The 17046-nt window shown below is 42.1% G+C and overlaps 2 protein-coding genes across 2 annotated transcripts in view; one reads left to right on the top strand and one right to left on the bottom strand.

Annotated features, from left to right (window-relative positions):
- RSF1 (remodeling and spacing factor 1) overlaps nt 1-17046 on the top strand; it is a 198888-nt gene that overhangs the window by 644 nt on the left and 181198 nt on the right. The window lies entirely within an intron of this gene.
- LOC128564977 (ADP-ribosylation factor-like protein 4A) lies at nt 15151-15753 on the bottom strand. The gene has a single exon (XM_053561134.1). The coding sequence runs from the start codon at nt 15751-15753 to the stop codon at nt 15151-15153; it is 603 nt and encodes a 200-aa protein (XP_053417109.1).

The raw sequence follows: 17046 nt of genomic DNA, 5'->3' as shown, positions 1-17046 counted from the left end.
GAGGTCTTGGGCTGTGAGGAGGCGGGGCGGAGGCCCCCTAGGGCCACTCGGCCTGGCGGGGAGTGGAACTGGGGGCGTCGCTGGGTAGGTGTGGGCTGGGGGTGGGGAGGGGTCATTGTGCTGGCCAGCAGCCCCAGGGGCTGTTCCCCCGCGGCGGGGGCTGGTCCCCCTCCCCTTCTCTCCTTTGGCAGCGGGGGAAGGGGAGCGCAGGTTCCGGCCAGCTTTGCGCTTTTCTCTTCCTCCCCTTCCGTGCTCCCTCCCCTCCTCCCACCAAACCTCCCGACTGTCTCGAGGGAGGCTGGGCGCGCCTTCTTGGGGCGCCCCCTCATCTCCCTTCACCTGGATGGGCGGGGGCCAGTGGGCACTCAACTCTCCCTCCCTCTGTTGAGAAGTCCCCCGAGCGATTCGTCCCACTTTCCTTCCCCTCGGGGGCTGGTTTAACCCCCTAACTCTTCCTCGGAGTGGGGAGGTCTGCTCCTCCCTCAAGGGAGGGGGTTCCCTCTCCATTCTTGGAAGGGGGCGACGTTGGTTAAGCTTCTTTTCGGAGAGGAGAGGGTTAATTCCTCCTCCATAGTTTTCCTGCTCTCTCCCCACCTCCCCCCAAATAATAGAAGAGCATCTCCCCACTTTTCCGATCCCTTCCCCCTTCATCTTGGCAGCAGGGCTTAGGGGAAGGAGAAGTCGCCCTCCCATTTGTAGGGTGGGGTGGAGTGGTTAGTATGTAGGCTGGAGGAGGGGCTCTGACGGAGGGGGAAACTGTTGAAGAAGGTGCTTGTTGCTCATGTTTCTCTCTGGTGCGGCTGGTCTATTATTGGCGTTCGCAAGTGGTGCTCCTTCCACATAAGGCCACCGCGCGGGTGCAGGGCGCATGCTCTGCCCGGCCCCATTGAAACTTCCTGCTGCTGCTGGTTCTTTTGCTGGAGCATCTCAGCGCAGCGCTTGCTGCCTCTCGCCCTCACGCTGAGTGTTTACACTCACCCCCATTTATTCCCCATCCATGCCTCTCCTTTTCTGGCACACTTCTTCCCTCAGAGAAGGTTTTTTTGTTGTATTTTGAGCTTTTCCTTTATCTGGGAACAGCCCTTGGCTGAGAAGAAACGCTTTCCGAATAGGTCTTGTTTGGGGGGAGTCCATATTAGATAGAGCAGACTGGATTTTGTACAAGACAAATAGCTATTTCCTTTTCCAGGAAAGCAGGCTCACTCTTCTATTCTCTGTGTAAGTGAAGACGTTTCTGTTAACAGAATTTATTTACATTGCTAGGAAGATCCCGGTATGAAGTTCTTGAGAATATTACCTATAGAGAATAGGCATGATGCTATGGCTACAAAGGGCTCAAATTAATAGTAGCAGTTATAATGCAAGCCTATAGCTCTTTATCTCTTCTAACCTGTACAGATCCTTTTACCCTTAAACTCTGTCTTACGAAAGGCAAATTTTTTAAACAATACAAAATAGGAAGATAATTATATACTTTCTGCAAGATTTCTTTAAAAATTAAGCTTACCAATTATAGTAATTTATTCTTTCTTAGCTTTCTTTTTTTAAAGAGGATCTCTGTTGTTCAGGCTAGAGTGCAGTGGTACCATCATAACTCACTGTAACCTCTATCTCCTGGGCTCAAATAATACTCTTGCCTCCTGAGAAGCTGGGACTGTAGGCACAACCACCACACCCTACTAATTTTGGCGGGGGGGGTGGGGGGAAGGAATAAAGACGAGGTCTCACTGTGTTGCCCAGGTTGGTCTCAAACTTCTGATCTCAAGTGAGCTCCCTTGCCTTGGTTTCCCAAAGTGTTGGGGTTACAGGCCTGAGCTACTGCACCAGGTCTAATGTAGTATTTCCATTATCAAGTTGTATTTACTTTTTTTTTTAAAAGAAAATCGTCATTGTGAAGTAGGTGCTTTCAAGATGCCTTTGGAAATAATAGTAATATATCTGTCAGAGAGAGAAATGTGGGAATTTGGAGAAAGAATTGCTGGCAAATTGTTTTTAGGATATGTTGGACCAAATCGAGAGGATTTTTAGGATGGCATGGTATTTGGGTAGTGTATGACTTTGTTTGCCTTTTAGGATTTTTTTTCTTTTTTTGCATTTTAAGGGGTAATGACTTCGTATTAGAAGAAAAAAAAATATTAGGGCCAGTTTAATACTTTTAGAGTTGACTGGTGGGCCACCAGCTAAGTAAAAATGGGAAATAATGAGGGCTAAGCAGAATCATTTAGTTCAGCCACTGCATTACCATTGGTATAGTTGCTAAGGGGACTGATAATAATAGTCCTTGTCACAAGGTGATCTTAGAATAATTATTAATTAATGTTATGCAGTTCAGTTCATTTGGCAAATAAAAAGTCTCTGTAAGTGAAAGGCTGTTACGGCTTGGCACCTGTGGCTCAAGCTGCTAAGGCTCCAGCCATATACACCTGAGCTGGAGGGTTCGAATCCAGCCCGGGCCCGCCAAACAACAATGATGGCTGCAACCATAGCCAGGCGCCTGTCATCCCAACTACTTGGTAGCCTGGGGCAGGAGAGTCGCCTAAGCCCAGGAGTTGGAGGTTGCTGTGAGCTGTGATGGAACAGCACTCTATCCAGGGCCACAGCTTGAGGCTCTGTCTCAAAAAAAAAAAGAAAAGAAAAGAAATGCTGTTAGGGCAGCACCTTTGGCTCAAAGGATTAGGGTGCCACCCCATATGCTGGAGGTGGTGAGTTCAAACCCAGCCTCGGCCCAAAAACTGCAATAAAATAAAATAAAATAAAATAAAATAAATGCTGTTACTATGCAGGGAAAAGATTTTCAGAGCTTTGATGGTCAAAGCTGATATAATAGTTGATAGAACAAGGCTGGTTCAGTTAGCAAGATTTGAACTGAATCTTTTGGAAGGGAAGTGTGGTGTACTAGCAATTAAAAGATACGGATTTAGTGTGAAAAAAGACATGGATGGCAGTGTAATATATAGGTTATAGGAGAAATCACTAATTTATATGGACCTCAGTTTCAGTAAATAGAGATAATATCTGAGGATCTACTGAAATAACGTTTCAAAAGTCCTTTTAAAATCAAACATTTACAAATATTATAAATTTTATTAAAGATGTTTTTCAGGTAAAAGACATGAGTGCATTTGGAATTAAAATGTTAACCATTGGGGGAGATCATTATTACAGTCAAATGAATTTTGCTCTATATAAATTTAAATTTAGCTGATAAATTGTAAATCAGCTCTTACCATTTAAAAATTCCTCGTTTATAAAATCCGTGCTTTTTCCGAGTGTGATTAGCCCTTAGAATGTACCTTTTTTTTTTTTTTTTTGTAGAGACAGAGTCTCACTTTATTGCCCTCAGTAGTGTGCTGTGGTGTCACTCCCAGCAACCTCCAACTCCTGGGCTTAGGCAATTCTCTTGCCTCAGCCTCCTGAGTAGCTGGGCTTATAGGCGCCCGGCTATTTTATTGTTGCAGTTTGGTCAGGGCCGGGTTTGAACCGGTCACCCTCGGTATATGGGGCCGGCGCCCTACCCACTGAGCCACAGGTGCCACCCTAGACTGTGTATTATTCTGAGTTGCCAATTTAATACTTTTTATGTAACATTTATTGTGATAAGATGTGTCAACATTAAGATATCCTTTGGAGATTCTTGGCCTTTTGGCTAAGATCGACTGAAGCTATCCTTTGGAGGAAACTTTAGTTCTCTGTATTGTCATTGTTTAAGTACTTTGTAATCTTTCATCTAAAAATTAAAGTTTTTATTTATTTATTTAAAAATTTTTTTAGAGACAGGGTCTTACTGTGTCTCTTAGGCTGGAGTGTAGTAGGACTGTCATAGCTCACTGCAGCCTCACACTCCTAGACTGAAATGATGCTCCTGTCTCAGCCTCCTGAATAGTTAGGACTACAGGCATGTGCCACTATGCCTGGCTAATTTTTTTCTTTGAGACAGAGAGTTTCACTATGTCACCCTCGGTAGAGTGCTGTGACGTCACAGCTCACGGCAACCTCCAAATCGTGGGCTTAAGCGATTCTCTTGCCTCATCTCCTGAGTAGCTGGGACTATAGGCACCCGCCACAATGCCCAGCTATTTTTTGGTTGCAGTTGTCATTATTGTTGTTTTTTTTTTTTTTTTTTTTGTTAAATCATAGCTGTGTACATTAGTGCAATCAAGGGGTACAATGTGCTGGTTTCATATACAATCTGAAATATTCTCATCAAACTGTTTAATGTAGCCTTCATGGCATTTTCTTAGTTATTGTATGTAGACATTTGTATTCTGCATTTAGTAAGTTTCACCTGTACCCATTCTAAGATGCACCGTAGGTATGGCCCCACTCATTACCCTCCCTACACCCTAACCTCCCCCCTCACTTCCCCTTCCTTGGTCCTTTCCTCATAGTTTTGTGCTATAGTTGGGTTATAGCCTTCATGTAAAAGCTATTAATTAGCTTCATAGTAGGGCTGAGTACATTGGATACTTTTTCTTCCATTCCTGAGATACTTAGCTAAGAATAATATGTTCCAGCTCCATCCATGTAAACATGAAAGAGGTAAAGTCTCCATCTTTAAGGCTGCATAATATTCCATGGTATACATGTACCACAATTTCCTAGTCCATTCATGGGTCAATGTGCAAATGGGCTTCTTCCATGACTTAGCAATTATGAATTGGGCTGCAATAAACATTCTGGTACAGATGTCTTTGTTATATTGTGATTTTTGGTCTTCTGGGTATAAACCTAGTAAAGGAATTATAGGATCGAATGGCAGGTCTATTTTTAGGTCTCTAAGTATTTTCTAAACATCCGTCAGAAGGAATGTATTAATGTGCATTCCCACCGTGGTGTAGAAGTGTGCCCTTTTCTCCACATCCACGCCAACATCTCTGGGTTTGGGATTTTGTTATGTGGGCTACTGTTACTGGGGTTATGTGGTATCTCAAAGTAGTTTTGATTTGCATTTCTCTGATGATTAAGGATGATGAGCTTTCTTTCATGTGTTTGTAGATCGTGCGTCTGTCTTCTTTAGAGAAGTTTCTCTTCAACTCCCTTGCCCACCCTGAGATGGGATCACGTGTTCTTTTCTTGTTAATACGTTTGAGTTCTCTGTGGATTCCGGTTATTAGACCTTTATTGGAGGTATAACCTGCAAATATTTTCTCCCATTCTCAGGGCTGTCTGCTTGCTTTACTTACTATGTTCTTGGCTGTGCAGAAGCTTTTTAGTTTGATCAGGTCCCAGTAGTGTATTTTTGATACTGCTTCATTTGCCTGGGGAGTCCTCCTCATAAAATATTCACCCAGGCCGATTCCTTCAAGAATTTTCCCTGCACTTTCTTCAAGTATTTTTATAGTTTCACGTCTTAAGTTTAAATCTTTTATCCAGTGAGAGTCTACCTTAGTTAATGGTGAAAGGTGTGGGTCCAGTTTCAATCTTCTACAGGTTGCCAGCCAGTTCACCCAGCACCATTTGTTAAATAGGGAATCTTTTCCCCCACTGAATGTTTTTAATTGGCTTGTCAAAGATCAAATAACGGTAAGTAGCTGGCTTCATCTCCTGGTTCTCTATTCTGTTCCAGACATCTACTTCTCTGTTTTTGTGCCAATACCATGCTGTTTGGATCACTGTCGATTTATAGTACAGTCTCAGGTCTGGTAGCGTGATTCCTCCTGCTGTGTTTTTATTACTAAGTAATGTTTTGGCTATTCGAGGCTTTTTCTGATTCCATATAAAACGAAGTATTATTTTTTCAAGATCTTTAAAATATGACAATGGAGGGCGGCCCCTGTGGCTCAAAGTGGTAGGGCGCCGGTCCCATATGCCAAAGGCGGCAGGTTCAAACCCAGCCCCGGCCAAAACCCACAAAAAAAAAAAAAATATGACAATGGAGATTTAATAGGAATTGCATTAAAATTATAAATTGCTTTGGGTAGTATAGACATTTTAACAATGTTGATTCTTCCCAGCCATGAGCATGGTATGTTTTTCCATTTGTTAACATCTTCAGCTATTTCTTTTCTTAGAGTTTCATAGTTCTCTTTGTAGAGATCTTTCACGTCCTATGTTAGGTATACTCCCAAATATTTCATCTTCTTTGGCGCTACTGTGAAAGGAATAGAGTCCTTGACTGTTTTTTCAGCTTGGTTATTGTTGGTATATATAAAGGCTACAGATTTATGGGTGTTGATTTTGTAGCCTGAGACATTGCTGTGCTGTATTCCTTGATCACTTCTCAAAGTTTTGTAGTAGACTCCATAGTGTTTTCCAGATATACGATCATGTCATCTGCCAGGAGTGAAAGTTTGATCTCTTCTGACCCTATGTGGATACCCTTGATCGCCTTTTCTTCCCTAATTGCAATGGCTAAAACTTCCATTACAATGTTAAAGAGCAATGGAGACAATGGGCAACCTTGCCTGGTTCCTGATCTAAGTGGAAATGATTTCAATTTAACTCCATTCAATATGATATTGGCTGTGGGTTTGCTGTAGATGGCCTCTATTAGTTTAAGAAATGTCCCTTCTATACCAATTTTCTTAAGTGTTCTGATCATGAAGTGATGCTGCATATTATCAAAAGCTTTTTCTGCATCAATTGAAAGAATCATATGGTCCTTATTTTTTAGTTTGTTTATGTGCTGAATTACATTTATAGATTTACATATATTGAACCAGCCTCGAGACCCTGGGATAAATCCGACTTTGTCATGGTGTATAATGTTTTTGATGTGTTGTTGGATTCTGTTTGTTAGGATCTTATTGAGTATTTTAGCATCAATATTCATTAGTGCTATTGGTCTATAATTTTTTTTTCTTGTTGGGTCTTTCCCTGGTTTGGGGATCAAGGTGATGTTTGCTTCATAGAACGTGTTGGGTAATATTCCTTCTTTTTCTATATTTTGGAAGAGGTTTAGTAATAAAGGTACTAGTTCTTCTTTAAAGGTTTGGTAGAATTCTGACGTAAAGCCATCTGGTCTTGGGCTTTTCTTTTTGGGGAGATTTGGTATAGTTGATGCTATTTCAGAACTTGAATAGGCCTGTTCAACATGGCGTACTTTCAGGTATTGGTCGATTTCTTTCAGATTTTCATATTTCTGAGAGTAGAGTTTCTTGTAGTATTCGTTAAGGATATTTTGAATTTCTGAGGGGTCTGTTGTTATTTCATCGTTACCATTTCTGATTGATGAAATTAGAGATTTTACTCTTTTTTTCCTGGTTAGGTTGGCCAAAGGTTTATTTATTTTATTGATCTTTTCAAAAAACCAACTTTTTGATTTATTGATCTGTTGTATAATTCTGTTGTTTTCAATTTCATTTAATCCTGCACTGATTTTGGTTATTTCTTTTCTTCTGCTGGGTTTGGGGTTGGAGTGTTCTTCCTTCTCCAGTTGCTTGAGATGTCCCCTTAAGTTATTAACTTCCTTTCCGTTTTCTTGAGGAAGGCTTAAGAATTTCCCTCTTAGGACTACCTTTGCAGTATCCCAGAGGTTCTGGTAATTCGTGTCTTGATTGTTGTTTGTTCCCAAAATTTGGTGATTTCCTTCTTAATCTCGTCTATAACCCATCTATCCTTTAGCATAAGGTGTTTAGCTTCCATGTTTTTGTATGGGTATGCAGGTTCCTGTTGTTATTGAGTTCAAAGTTTATTCCATGATGGTCTGAGAAGATGCAAGGAATAATTTCTATTTTTTAAAATTTCCTGAGGTTAGATTTGTGGCCTAGTATGTGGTCGATTTTGGAGTATGTTCCGTGGGCTAATGAGAAGAATGTGTATTTAGTTTTGTTGGGATGAAATGTTCTATATATGTCTGTTAAGTCCAGATGTTGAATGGTTAAGTTTAAATCTAAAATTTCTTTGCTTAGCTTCTTTTTGGAGGATCTATCCAGTACTGCTAAAGGGGTGTTAAAATCTCCAACTAGTATGGAACTGGAGGAAATTAAGTTGCTCATGTCTGTTAGAGTTTCTCTTATAAATTGAGGTGCATTCTGGTTAGCTGCATAAATATTAATAATTGAAATCTCATCATATTGAGTATTACCTTTAACAAATATGAAGTGTCCATCCTTATCCTTTCTTATTTTGGTTGGTTTAAAGCCTATTGTATTGCATCTGCGAATAGGATTGCAACACCTGCTTTTTTCTGCCCTCCATTTGCCTGGAGTATAGATGACCATTCACCTTGAGTCTATATTTGTCTTTTAATGTAAGGTGCGATTCTTGTATACAGCAGATATCTGGCTTGAGTTTTTGTATCCAGTCAGCCAACCTGTGCCTCTTTAGAGGACGATTTAAACCATTCACATTAATTGAGAATATTGATAAGCCTTTTGAGAGTCCGGTGGACATTGTTAATCCTTTGCGACTGTGGAAGTTGGAATTTGATCAAAATTTTCTGTGTGGGTTTACTTTTGTGGTGGAGGATTATGCTGGTCTTTATGGAGGATAGGTCTAAGAATATCCTGGTGACCTCGTTTAGTTATGGCAAATTTCTTCAACATGTGTATGTCATTGAAGTATTTAATTTCTCTGTCATAAACGAAACTCAGTTTAGCTGAGTACATGATCCTGGGTTGAAAGTTATTTTGTTTTAGGAGATTAAAAGTCGATGACCATCCTCTTCTAGCTTGAATGGTTTCAGGAGAGAGATCTGCAGTTATTCTAATATTCTTCCCCTTGTAGGTGATGGTTTTCTTTCGTCTGGCTGCTCTCAGAATTTTCTCCTTCATATTAACTTTAGTGAAATTGATTATCGTGTGTCTGGGGGATGTCTTATTTGGGTTGAGTCATGCTGGAGTTCTGAAACTGTCTGCTATCTGAATTTCAGAATGTCTTGGCATGTCTGGAAAGTTCTCCTTCATAATCTCATGGAGAAGAGACTCTGTGCCTTGTGAAGTCACTTCGTCACTTTCAGGGATCCCTATAAGATGAATATTAGTTTTCTTTGAATTATCCCAGAGCTCTCTAAGAGAGTCATCTGTTTTTGTCCTCCATTTCTCTTCCTCTTTGAGAGTTTGGGAGCTTTTGAAAGCTTTGTCTTCAATGTCAGAAATCCTTTCTTCTCTTTGCTCCATTGTTCCTGAGGGATTCTACTGTGTTTCTCAGATCTTTGTGGGCTGCAACTTCTTGTCTCAATGTGTCAAAATCTTTGGTCATTTGGTCTTTGAATTCGTTTAATTCTTGAGATATCTTTTGGGTTAATGCTTGGAATTCTAATTCGATTTTATTTTCTATCCAGATTCTGAATTCGATTTTTGATATCTCAGCTATTTGTTCGTGAATGGATCTTGTGCTGTGTCTGCCCCACTGATCCTTGGAGGAGTTTATCTACTCTGATTATTCATATTCCCAGAGTTTTTGGGTTGATTTCACCTCATGATTGTTTTTCACTGTAGACTCTGGCCGTCCTCAGAGTTGGGGAGGTGTCTCTCCAGGATTAGACCCCAGCGGGATCACTCTATTGTTGCTGGATCTTTGTAGGGAGTTACTGTGTGTAGTTCCTCTGGGGCTGCCCCAGTCAGGGAGTTCTGTTTGTGGAAGCAGCTCCGGAGTGTGACACACCCGGATCCAGCATCAGGGCAGAAGGTGGTGTGCACGGTTCTGGGACTGCCTGGCGCCCGGTGACTTTGGCACAGAGAGCGCAATGCTCCAGCAGTCTCTGGCTAGGAGAAGGGCTCTGTGCAGAGGCAGGGAGGGCTCCGGAGGGCTCGCAGCTACCAGAGTCACTGGCCAGACGAGCGGGCTGTTGTGGAGGCAGGGAGCATACATGAGGGAGGTCACAGGGTTGTGCGGCTACCGCAGTTCCTGGTCCGGGCATGCAGAGGCCCGGCGGGGTCAGGTCGCGGGTCGGGGGTCCTGGCGCTGTTTTTATGGAGGTCCAGGTCGTGCCAAGCCCAGGAGTTGGAGGTTGTTATGAGCTGTGATGTCACGGCACTCTACCCAGGGCAACAGCCCGAGGCTCCAGTGTGCCAAGACCCGTCTCAGTCTGCCCCTGAGGGTTAAGGCTGTAAGGCAGCTCAGACCCTGCCTTTAGGCTGCTTAGTCACTAGCTTACTAGCTCCCGACTGATCCTTGCTCTGCGGCTCTGAGAGCGAAGCTTGCCAGGGCAGTTGTCTCACAGTGGCTCCCTGCGGCCCACCGCCGAACACTGTTAGCTCTTTCGGCTCTGCGGCTCAGTCTGGGGCCCTCCTCAATGCCCTAAGTTCTCCGCACTCCTGCTCAAGCTCTCCCCAAGGCAGTTCAACTGAGTGCCAAGTCCAAAAACACCGAAACAGTTCACAGGTAAGGCTTTTCCGGTTTGCAGTCTCACTGCTGCTTTTATTTACGGCTGCCGGCGGGATTAGGTTGATGAATACATGCAACCACTTGCCAGTTTTCCACTGTTTTTGTCCTCCTCTTGGGGTCCAGAAGTCCCTTGCTGACTCCCTGTATCCTCCAAGGGATGATTATAGGTAGATCCCACCAGCCAGAGATGCCTTGAGTCTTATCTCCCCAGACTCATGGTGCCCAGTTGCAGGGAAGCTGTTACTTGGCCTCCATCTTGCTCCACCTCCCCAGTTGTCATTATTGTTTAGCAGGCCCAGGCCAGGCTCGAACCTGCCACCTTTGGTGTATGTGACCGGTGCTCTACCTACTGAGCTATGGGCACCGAGCCAATGTCTGGCTAATTTTTTATTTTTTGTGGAGATGGGCTTTTGTGTTGCCTAGTCTGGTCTGAAATTCCTGCCCGCAAGCAATACTCCTTGCCTTGGCCTCCCAAAGTGCTGGGAGAATGTGCATGAGCCACCAGGTCTAGCCTGTTTATAAGTTTTAATTTAACATTATGGCTTTAGCTTAGAATCCCTCATTCCTCACTGAGTCAGCTATAAAATTTGTGTGTGTGTTATTTTATTTTATTTTTTTTTAGAGACAGAGTCTCACTTTGTTGCCTGTGGTAGAGTGCTGTGGTGTCACAGCTCATAGTAACCTCCAGCTCTTGGGCTTAGGCAATTCTCTTGCCTCAGCCTCCTGAGTAGTTGGTACTACAGGCATCCACCACAATGCCCAGCTATTGTTTTTTTTGTTGCAGTTTGGCTAGGGCTGGGATTGAACCTGTCACCCTTGGTATATGGAGCCGGAGCCCTATTCTCTGAGCCACTGGCGCGGCCCATAAAATTGGGTCTTATAAGTTGTTTAATTTTAGTGACATAATAGTAACACTGTTTATTGATTATTTATTATATATAAACATCATCTCATTATTCCCCACAGCTGTTCTTTGAGGTTGATGGTATTATTTCTATTTAGTAGGCAAAGAAACTAAGGTTCAAGAAATTAATTCAATTGCCCAGATTATTTATATATATATATATATATATAGTTAGTTAGTTAATAGTAGAATCTGATTTCCAGTCCAAGTTCAAAGTCACAAAGTTAAATACTTTGTCATAGGGCTATGGTTCCCAAATTACACCAAGGCACCCCAGGGTATTATTGCCACCTTTGCAGAGGTGCCATCTTATAGTTTAAATTTTCAAGGAAGATAATAGTGATACTTGACTTTTGTTAGTTGCCAGGTGAACAACTAGCTTGACAGAGTTCATGATTTCAAAATTATATTGTGCTGCATTCCTGTAGATGACATATCTTTGTGAAGTTGGTTTTTCAGTGGTTGCTGTGGTGAAATGCATATATTGTTTGACAGTCGGTATGGAATAGGAGGTAGAATAGCAGTGTCCACTCTGATTCCAAGATTTGAGAAGTGTGTAGTGCCCAACAGTAATATACATTCCATAAAGTAAATATGGTTATTTATGAATGAAGTAAAAACATTTTCTTTTAATTTAGGTGTATTATTTTTTCACATGACTACTTAAGTGGAATTGTTACTATTTTTTGTCTTAAGGGCTGTTTTGGGAAAATTGCTGAGACCCTGGGGGTGACATGAACCTAGAAAAGTTGGGTTCTTCTGCTCTGGAATATATCATTGAATTTTGGGACTAAAGGACGGTTGTGTCATTTTGCCCTTTTTCATAGGGAAGAAAACCAAGGTGCAGAGACTTCCAAGAGTATATAGCTAACTATTGATGTTCATCAGACTGTTACTTGAAAGGTCTACCTATATGCTGAAATAATTAAGCTTTGTAAATGGTAATAGTTACAATAGGAAAAAGGCTGCTAAATGAAGGTGTTTTAACCTTCTTTCACCACAATCTACTTTAGTCCTCCCCATTCTGTGCCCTGTATGGTCTTTCTGGGTTTCTTCTAACTGTAGGTAGAGGGGGCATGGATAAAAATAAAACTGGACATTGTACTTTAAGAGATTCCTGACACCCAAGGCCCATAGGTATCTTTTCTGCGGAGGATATTCTTTTTCAAGGATTAAATACACTTTTTTATTCTTTAAGGTAGTCTGTGTGGATATTGGTTGTAATGTATTAAGGTATGTATGGATAAAATGTTAGGATTCCTAGAATTCGTACTATGGTTGGATGAATTATTTGTATAATAATAAATTTGTTGAATCGATTTTTTCATTTGTTTTTGCCTTCAATTTTATTATTATTATTATTATTATTTTTGGAGACAGAGTCTCATTATTTCTCCCTCAGTAGAGTGATGTGGCGTCATAGCTCACAGCAACCTCAAACTCTTGGGCTTAAGTGATTCTCTTGCCTCAGCCTCCCAAGTAGCTGGGACTACAGGTGCCTGCCACAACACCCGGCTATTTTTTTTTTTTTTTTGTAGAGACAGAGTCTCATTTTATGGCCCTTGGTAGAGTGCCGTGGCCTCACACAGCTCACAGCAACCTCCAACTCCTGGGCTTAAGCGATTCTCTTGCCTCAGCCTCCCGAGTAGCTGGGACTACAGGCACCCGCCACAATGCCCGGCTATTTTTTGGTTGCAGTTTGGCCGGGGCCGGGCTTGAACCCGCCACCCTCGGTATATGGGGCCGGCGCCCTACCGACCAAGCCACAGGTGCCACCCACACCCGGCTATTTTTTATTGCAGTTGTCATTGTTTAGCTGGCCTGGGCCAGGTTTGAACCCGCCAGCCTTGGTATATGTGGCTGGTGCTGTAACCACTGTGCTACTGGTGCCGAGTCATTTGCCTTTAATTTTAGGATTTGAAGTTTAACTCTTGCAGTCAAAAATATCAAATATAAAAGAATATGCCTTTTTTGGGATGGTACCTGTGGGTCATTTGGTAGGGTGCCGGCCTCATAACCAAGGGTGGCGGGTTCGAACTTGGCTCTAGACAAATTGCAACAAATAGCCAGGCGTTGTGGCGGCGCCTGTAGTCCCAGCTACTTGGGAGGCTGAGCCAAGAGAATTGCCTAAGCCCACAAGATGGAGGTTGCTATGAGCTGTGATGTCACGGCACTCTACCAAGGGTGATAAGGTGAAACTCTGTCTCTAAAAAAAAAATGCCCTTTGCATTTAACTGAAATCGTGATCATGTCTTAATTTTTTTTTTTTTCCTTTTTACTGGTGCTAGGTGATTTGTGTGATGATACTTTTTAGGTGCATTTGGTAAAGTGGAAATATGACTACCATAACTGGAGCCACCATCTGTTGATTTAAACAAAAGATCTTACCAGGTTGGGCGGTGCCTGTGGCTCAGTGAGTAGGGGGCTGGCCCCATATAGTGAGGGTGCGGGTTCAAACCCAGCCCTGGCCAAACTGCAATAAATAAAAAATAGCCGGGTGTTGTGGCAGGCGCCTGTGGTCCCAGCTACTCAGGAGGCTGAGGCAGGAGAATCGCCGAAGCCCAGGAGCTGGAGGTTGCTGTGACCTGTGATGTCACAGCACTCCACTGAGGGCAACAGAGTGAGACTCTCTCTCTAAAAAACAAACAAACAAAAAAAACCCAAAAGATCTTACCAGGTGTATGTACCAGAGTTTGCATGAGTCCATGGTGGTAGACCATTAGTGGTGACATGGCTGGAGCCAAAGCCTGGTTTGGTCGAAAAAGCCCAGTTTTGGGGGCGGTGCCTGTGGCTCAAGGATTAGGGCACTGGCCCCATATACCCGGGGTGGTGGGTTCAAGCCTGGCCCTAGCCCCCCGAAAAAAACTGCCAAAGGAAAAAAAAAAAAGAAAAAAACCTAGTTTTGGCTCTTAAGTCTTTAAGCAGGATTGTCCAACCTTTTTTTTCCCCTGCTGCACTTTGAAAAAAGAGTTATCTTGGACTGCACATTAAACATACAAACACTATAGGAAGCTAATTAGTAAAGGAAAGATCCATGCATATTTTTGTGATATCTGACCCTATAGATAAGCAAAAAATATCCTCACAGAATCAGCATGTGCCCGGGGGCTGCAGATTGGACATGCTTGCTTTAGAGTATTAGTCCTGTGGTCCCCAGTCCCTTTGCTATGTGGTGCTGGTCCCTGGCCTGTTATAACTGGCCCCCGAACATCACCACCTGAGCTCTGCCTCCTATCCCCCGAACCCTAGTCCTTGAAAGAATTGTCTATCACAAAGCCAGTCCTTGATACCAAAAAGGTGGGGGACTTCTGTATTAGAGGAAAAGGGAGAAGTTTACTTCTCTTCATCTTTTTTGGTATGTCACCAAGTAACGTTAATAGAGGTTTGGAGGGATGTTGTTGGCTCCCTCCACAAAGAGGTAATACGGATGGAGGGTCTTCTCTGGCTAAAATGGACCTGTTAGTGCATATTGGCTTACTTTTTTAGTCTTTTAATTAGTAAGAGGTTTGCCTTAAAATTTAGATGTCTTGCTAAATTCTCAGCCAGACCTCACCAGTAAGAAAGGGTAAGCATTTATTATCTATCTCATTCATGTAGTATGTGTTTTGAGTATTTGCTATGTGTTAAGTAAATATTGTGGAGATTATTATTATTATTTTTTTTTTTACTCTCCAAAGTTTTATTTCACTAACTTCAGGTCAAATTTCCACAACTGTGTTCTTAATTTATTGTCCTTGCTTGGCTTTCCAAAATGGTAGTACCAAAAGATTTGTAGGTCAGGGAGAAAAGACCACTTTAAGAAGCACTGCATTTACTCATCTTCCACAAGGCAACAGAGTTGAGCATCTGATTGTTCAACAAAACAAAGCTTAATAGCATCCAGGAGGGCAGACAGGCAAACCAGACTGTAGACACGCTTCAATTTGTCAAAATCAAGCCAGAAAAAACCTACTCCACAGATATAAAAGGCTGATAATTCATCTTTTCTTTTTCTGTTGTTGCAACATTTTTCTTCTTTTAATTATCATATCATGTAGTTTCTCAAGTCCTTCCTTTAGTCCATCTCCTATGATTGCACAGGTAGGCTGCAGATGCCAAGGAGTAGATGAACTCAGTTCACCCATTGCTAACAATTTCTCAATTTCTGAAAGAGACAATGAGTTTCTCAAGTCTTGTTTGTTAGCAACTATAAGTACAGGGACTCCCTGATTTTCTGATATCCTAGTTATTTTATGAAGTTCAGTTTTGGCTTCTTCCATCCTTTTGACATCAACAGAGTCCACAACAAACACAATGCTGTCTGTGCATCTGGTATATGACTTCCACAGTGGCCTTAATTTCTCCTGACCACCTACATCCCAGAAGTGAAAAGTGACTGTTTCAGAATTTCCTAAGGTTACTTTAATTTTCTCAGTGTTAAATCCTTTAGTAGATACAGTATTTACAAATTCATTGAACTGCAGCCTGTATAAAACAGTTGTCTTTCCAGTACAGTCCAAAGCCAGAATAACAATGTGGAAGGACTGAAATGAAGGCAAGCTGGACAGGGTAGAAGTCTGCTCTGACAGTCCATTCCCCATTTCCAGCTGCAGTAAGTGTCTCCAGTTGAAATGCTTTCTTCTTATTGCTTTAGAACTTCTCTTCCTAGGTGATCAGCTATAAGACTTCTCCCAAATTAGCATCTGGGTCCCAAAGAGAAAGCATTGGCAGGCGCTTCTATGTGGGGCGCAGGACCCCGCGTCGGTTCTGCTTAGCTCTCAGAGCAGCTCTGGCTGCCAGAGCCCGGGAACTAGAAACTTTGGGCTCCTGTGGAGATTATTTTTAAAAAATCTTAAATATGGTCCTTTTTTTTTTTTTTTTTTGTAGAGACAGAGTCTCACTGTACCGCCCTCCAGTAGAGTGCCATGACATCACACTGCTCACAGCAACCTCTAACTCTTGGGCTTACACGATTCTCTTGCCTCAGCCTCCCAAGCAGCTGGGACTACGGGCGCCTGCCACAACGCCTGGCTAAAATATGGTCCATTTTTAAAGGAATTTCTGATCTAGTAAGAAGTGGCTAAACTGAGCTTGAACTACTGCCACCATTCAAAGACTTAATTTTTACTTTGGGTCTTTATCAAGTAGAGCAGTAGTCTTGAAGTAGATAATTCTAGTCTATAAATTATCCCTTTAACAATTTTATAGTAAAAAAAAAAACAATTTTATAGTGATAGATATGACCACATGCAGTGTAGAACAGGAAGAATAATTCAGGCCCAAAGTACATTTTAAACTGAATACATATTCAAGGAAAGCATTTATGTGTTTTGCTGGACTTAAGAAAATTTGTTTCTCTACCTGATGAGTATAGTCTTATTATATTATGCTTTTTAGACAATAGAAAACATCCTAGGGTGTTTTCTATTTTCTTTTCATGTTAAAATTTATATAGTATCAATTGAGAGAATAATCTGGGGTTTCATTAAAAACGTGATTTCTTTCAACAAATGGTAATTGATTACCTACTATGCCCAGTACACTTGTTACACTTTTGGAATACGTATATAAAAGCAAGATATGGACCTTACAGTTTAGCAGTAAAGCTACACAATGAGGGAATAAGCTTTAAGAAAAAATTTATTATATGGGCTCGGCACCTGTAGCGCAGTGGTTTGAGCCGGCCGCATACACTGAGCCTGTAGCGCAGTGGTTATCGACCTGGCCACATACACTGAGGCTGGCAGGTTCAAACCCAGTCCAGGCCAGCTAAACAACAATGACAACTGCAGTAACAACAACAACAAAAATAGCTGGGTGTTGTGGTAAGTGCCTGTAGTCCCAGCTACTTGGGAGGCAAAGGCAGGACAATTGTTTAAGCGCAGGGTTTGAGG

The sequence above is a fragment of the Nycticebus coucang genome, chromosome 14, assembly GCF_027406575.1.
Source record: "Nycticebus coucang isolate mNycCou1 chromosome 14, mNycCou1.pri, whole genome shotgun sequence".
NCBI lineage: Eukaryota > Metazoa > Chordata > Mammalia > Primates > Lorisidae > Nycticebus > Nycticebus coucang.
The sequence above is the reverse complement of the archived record's forward strand: the minus strand, read 5'-3'. Positions and strand labels throughout refer to the sequence as shown.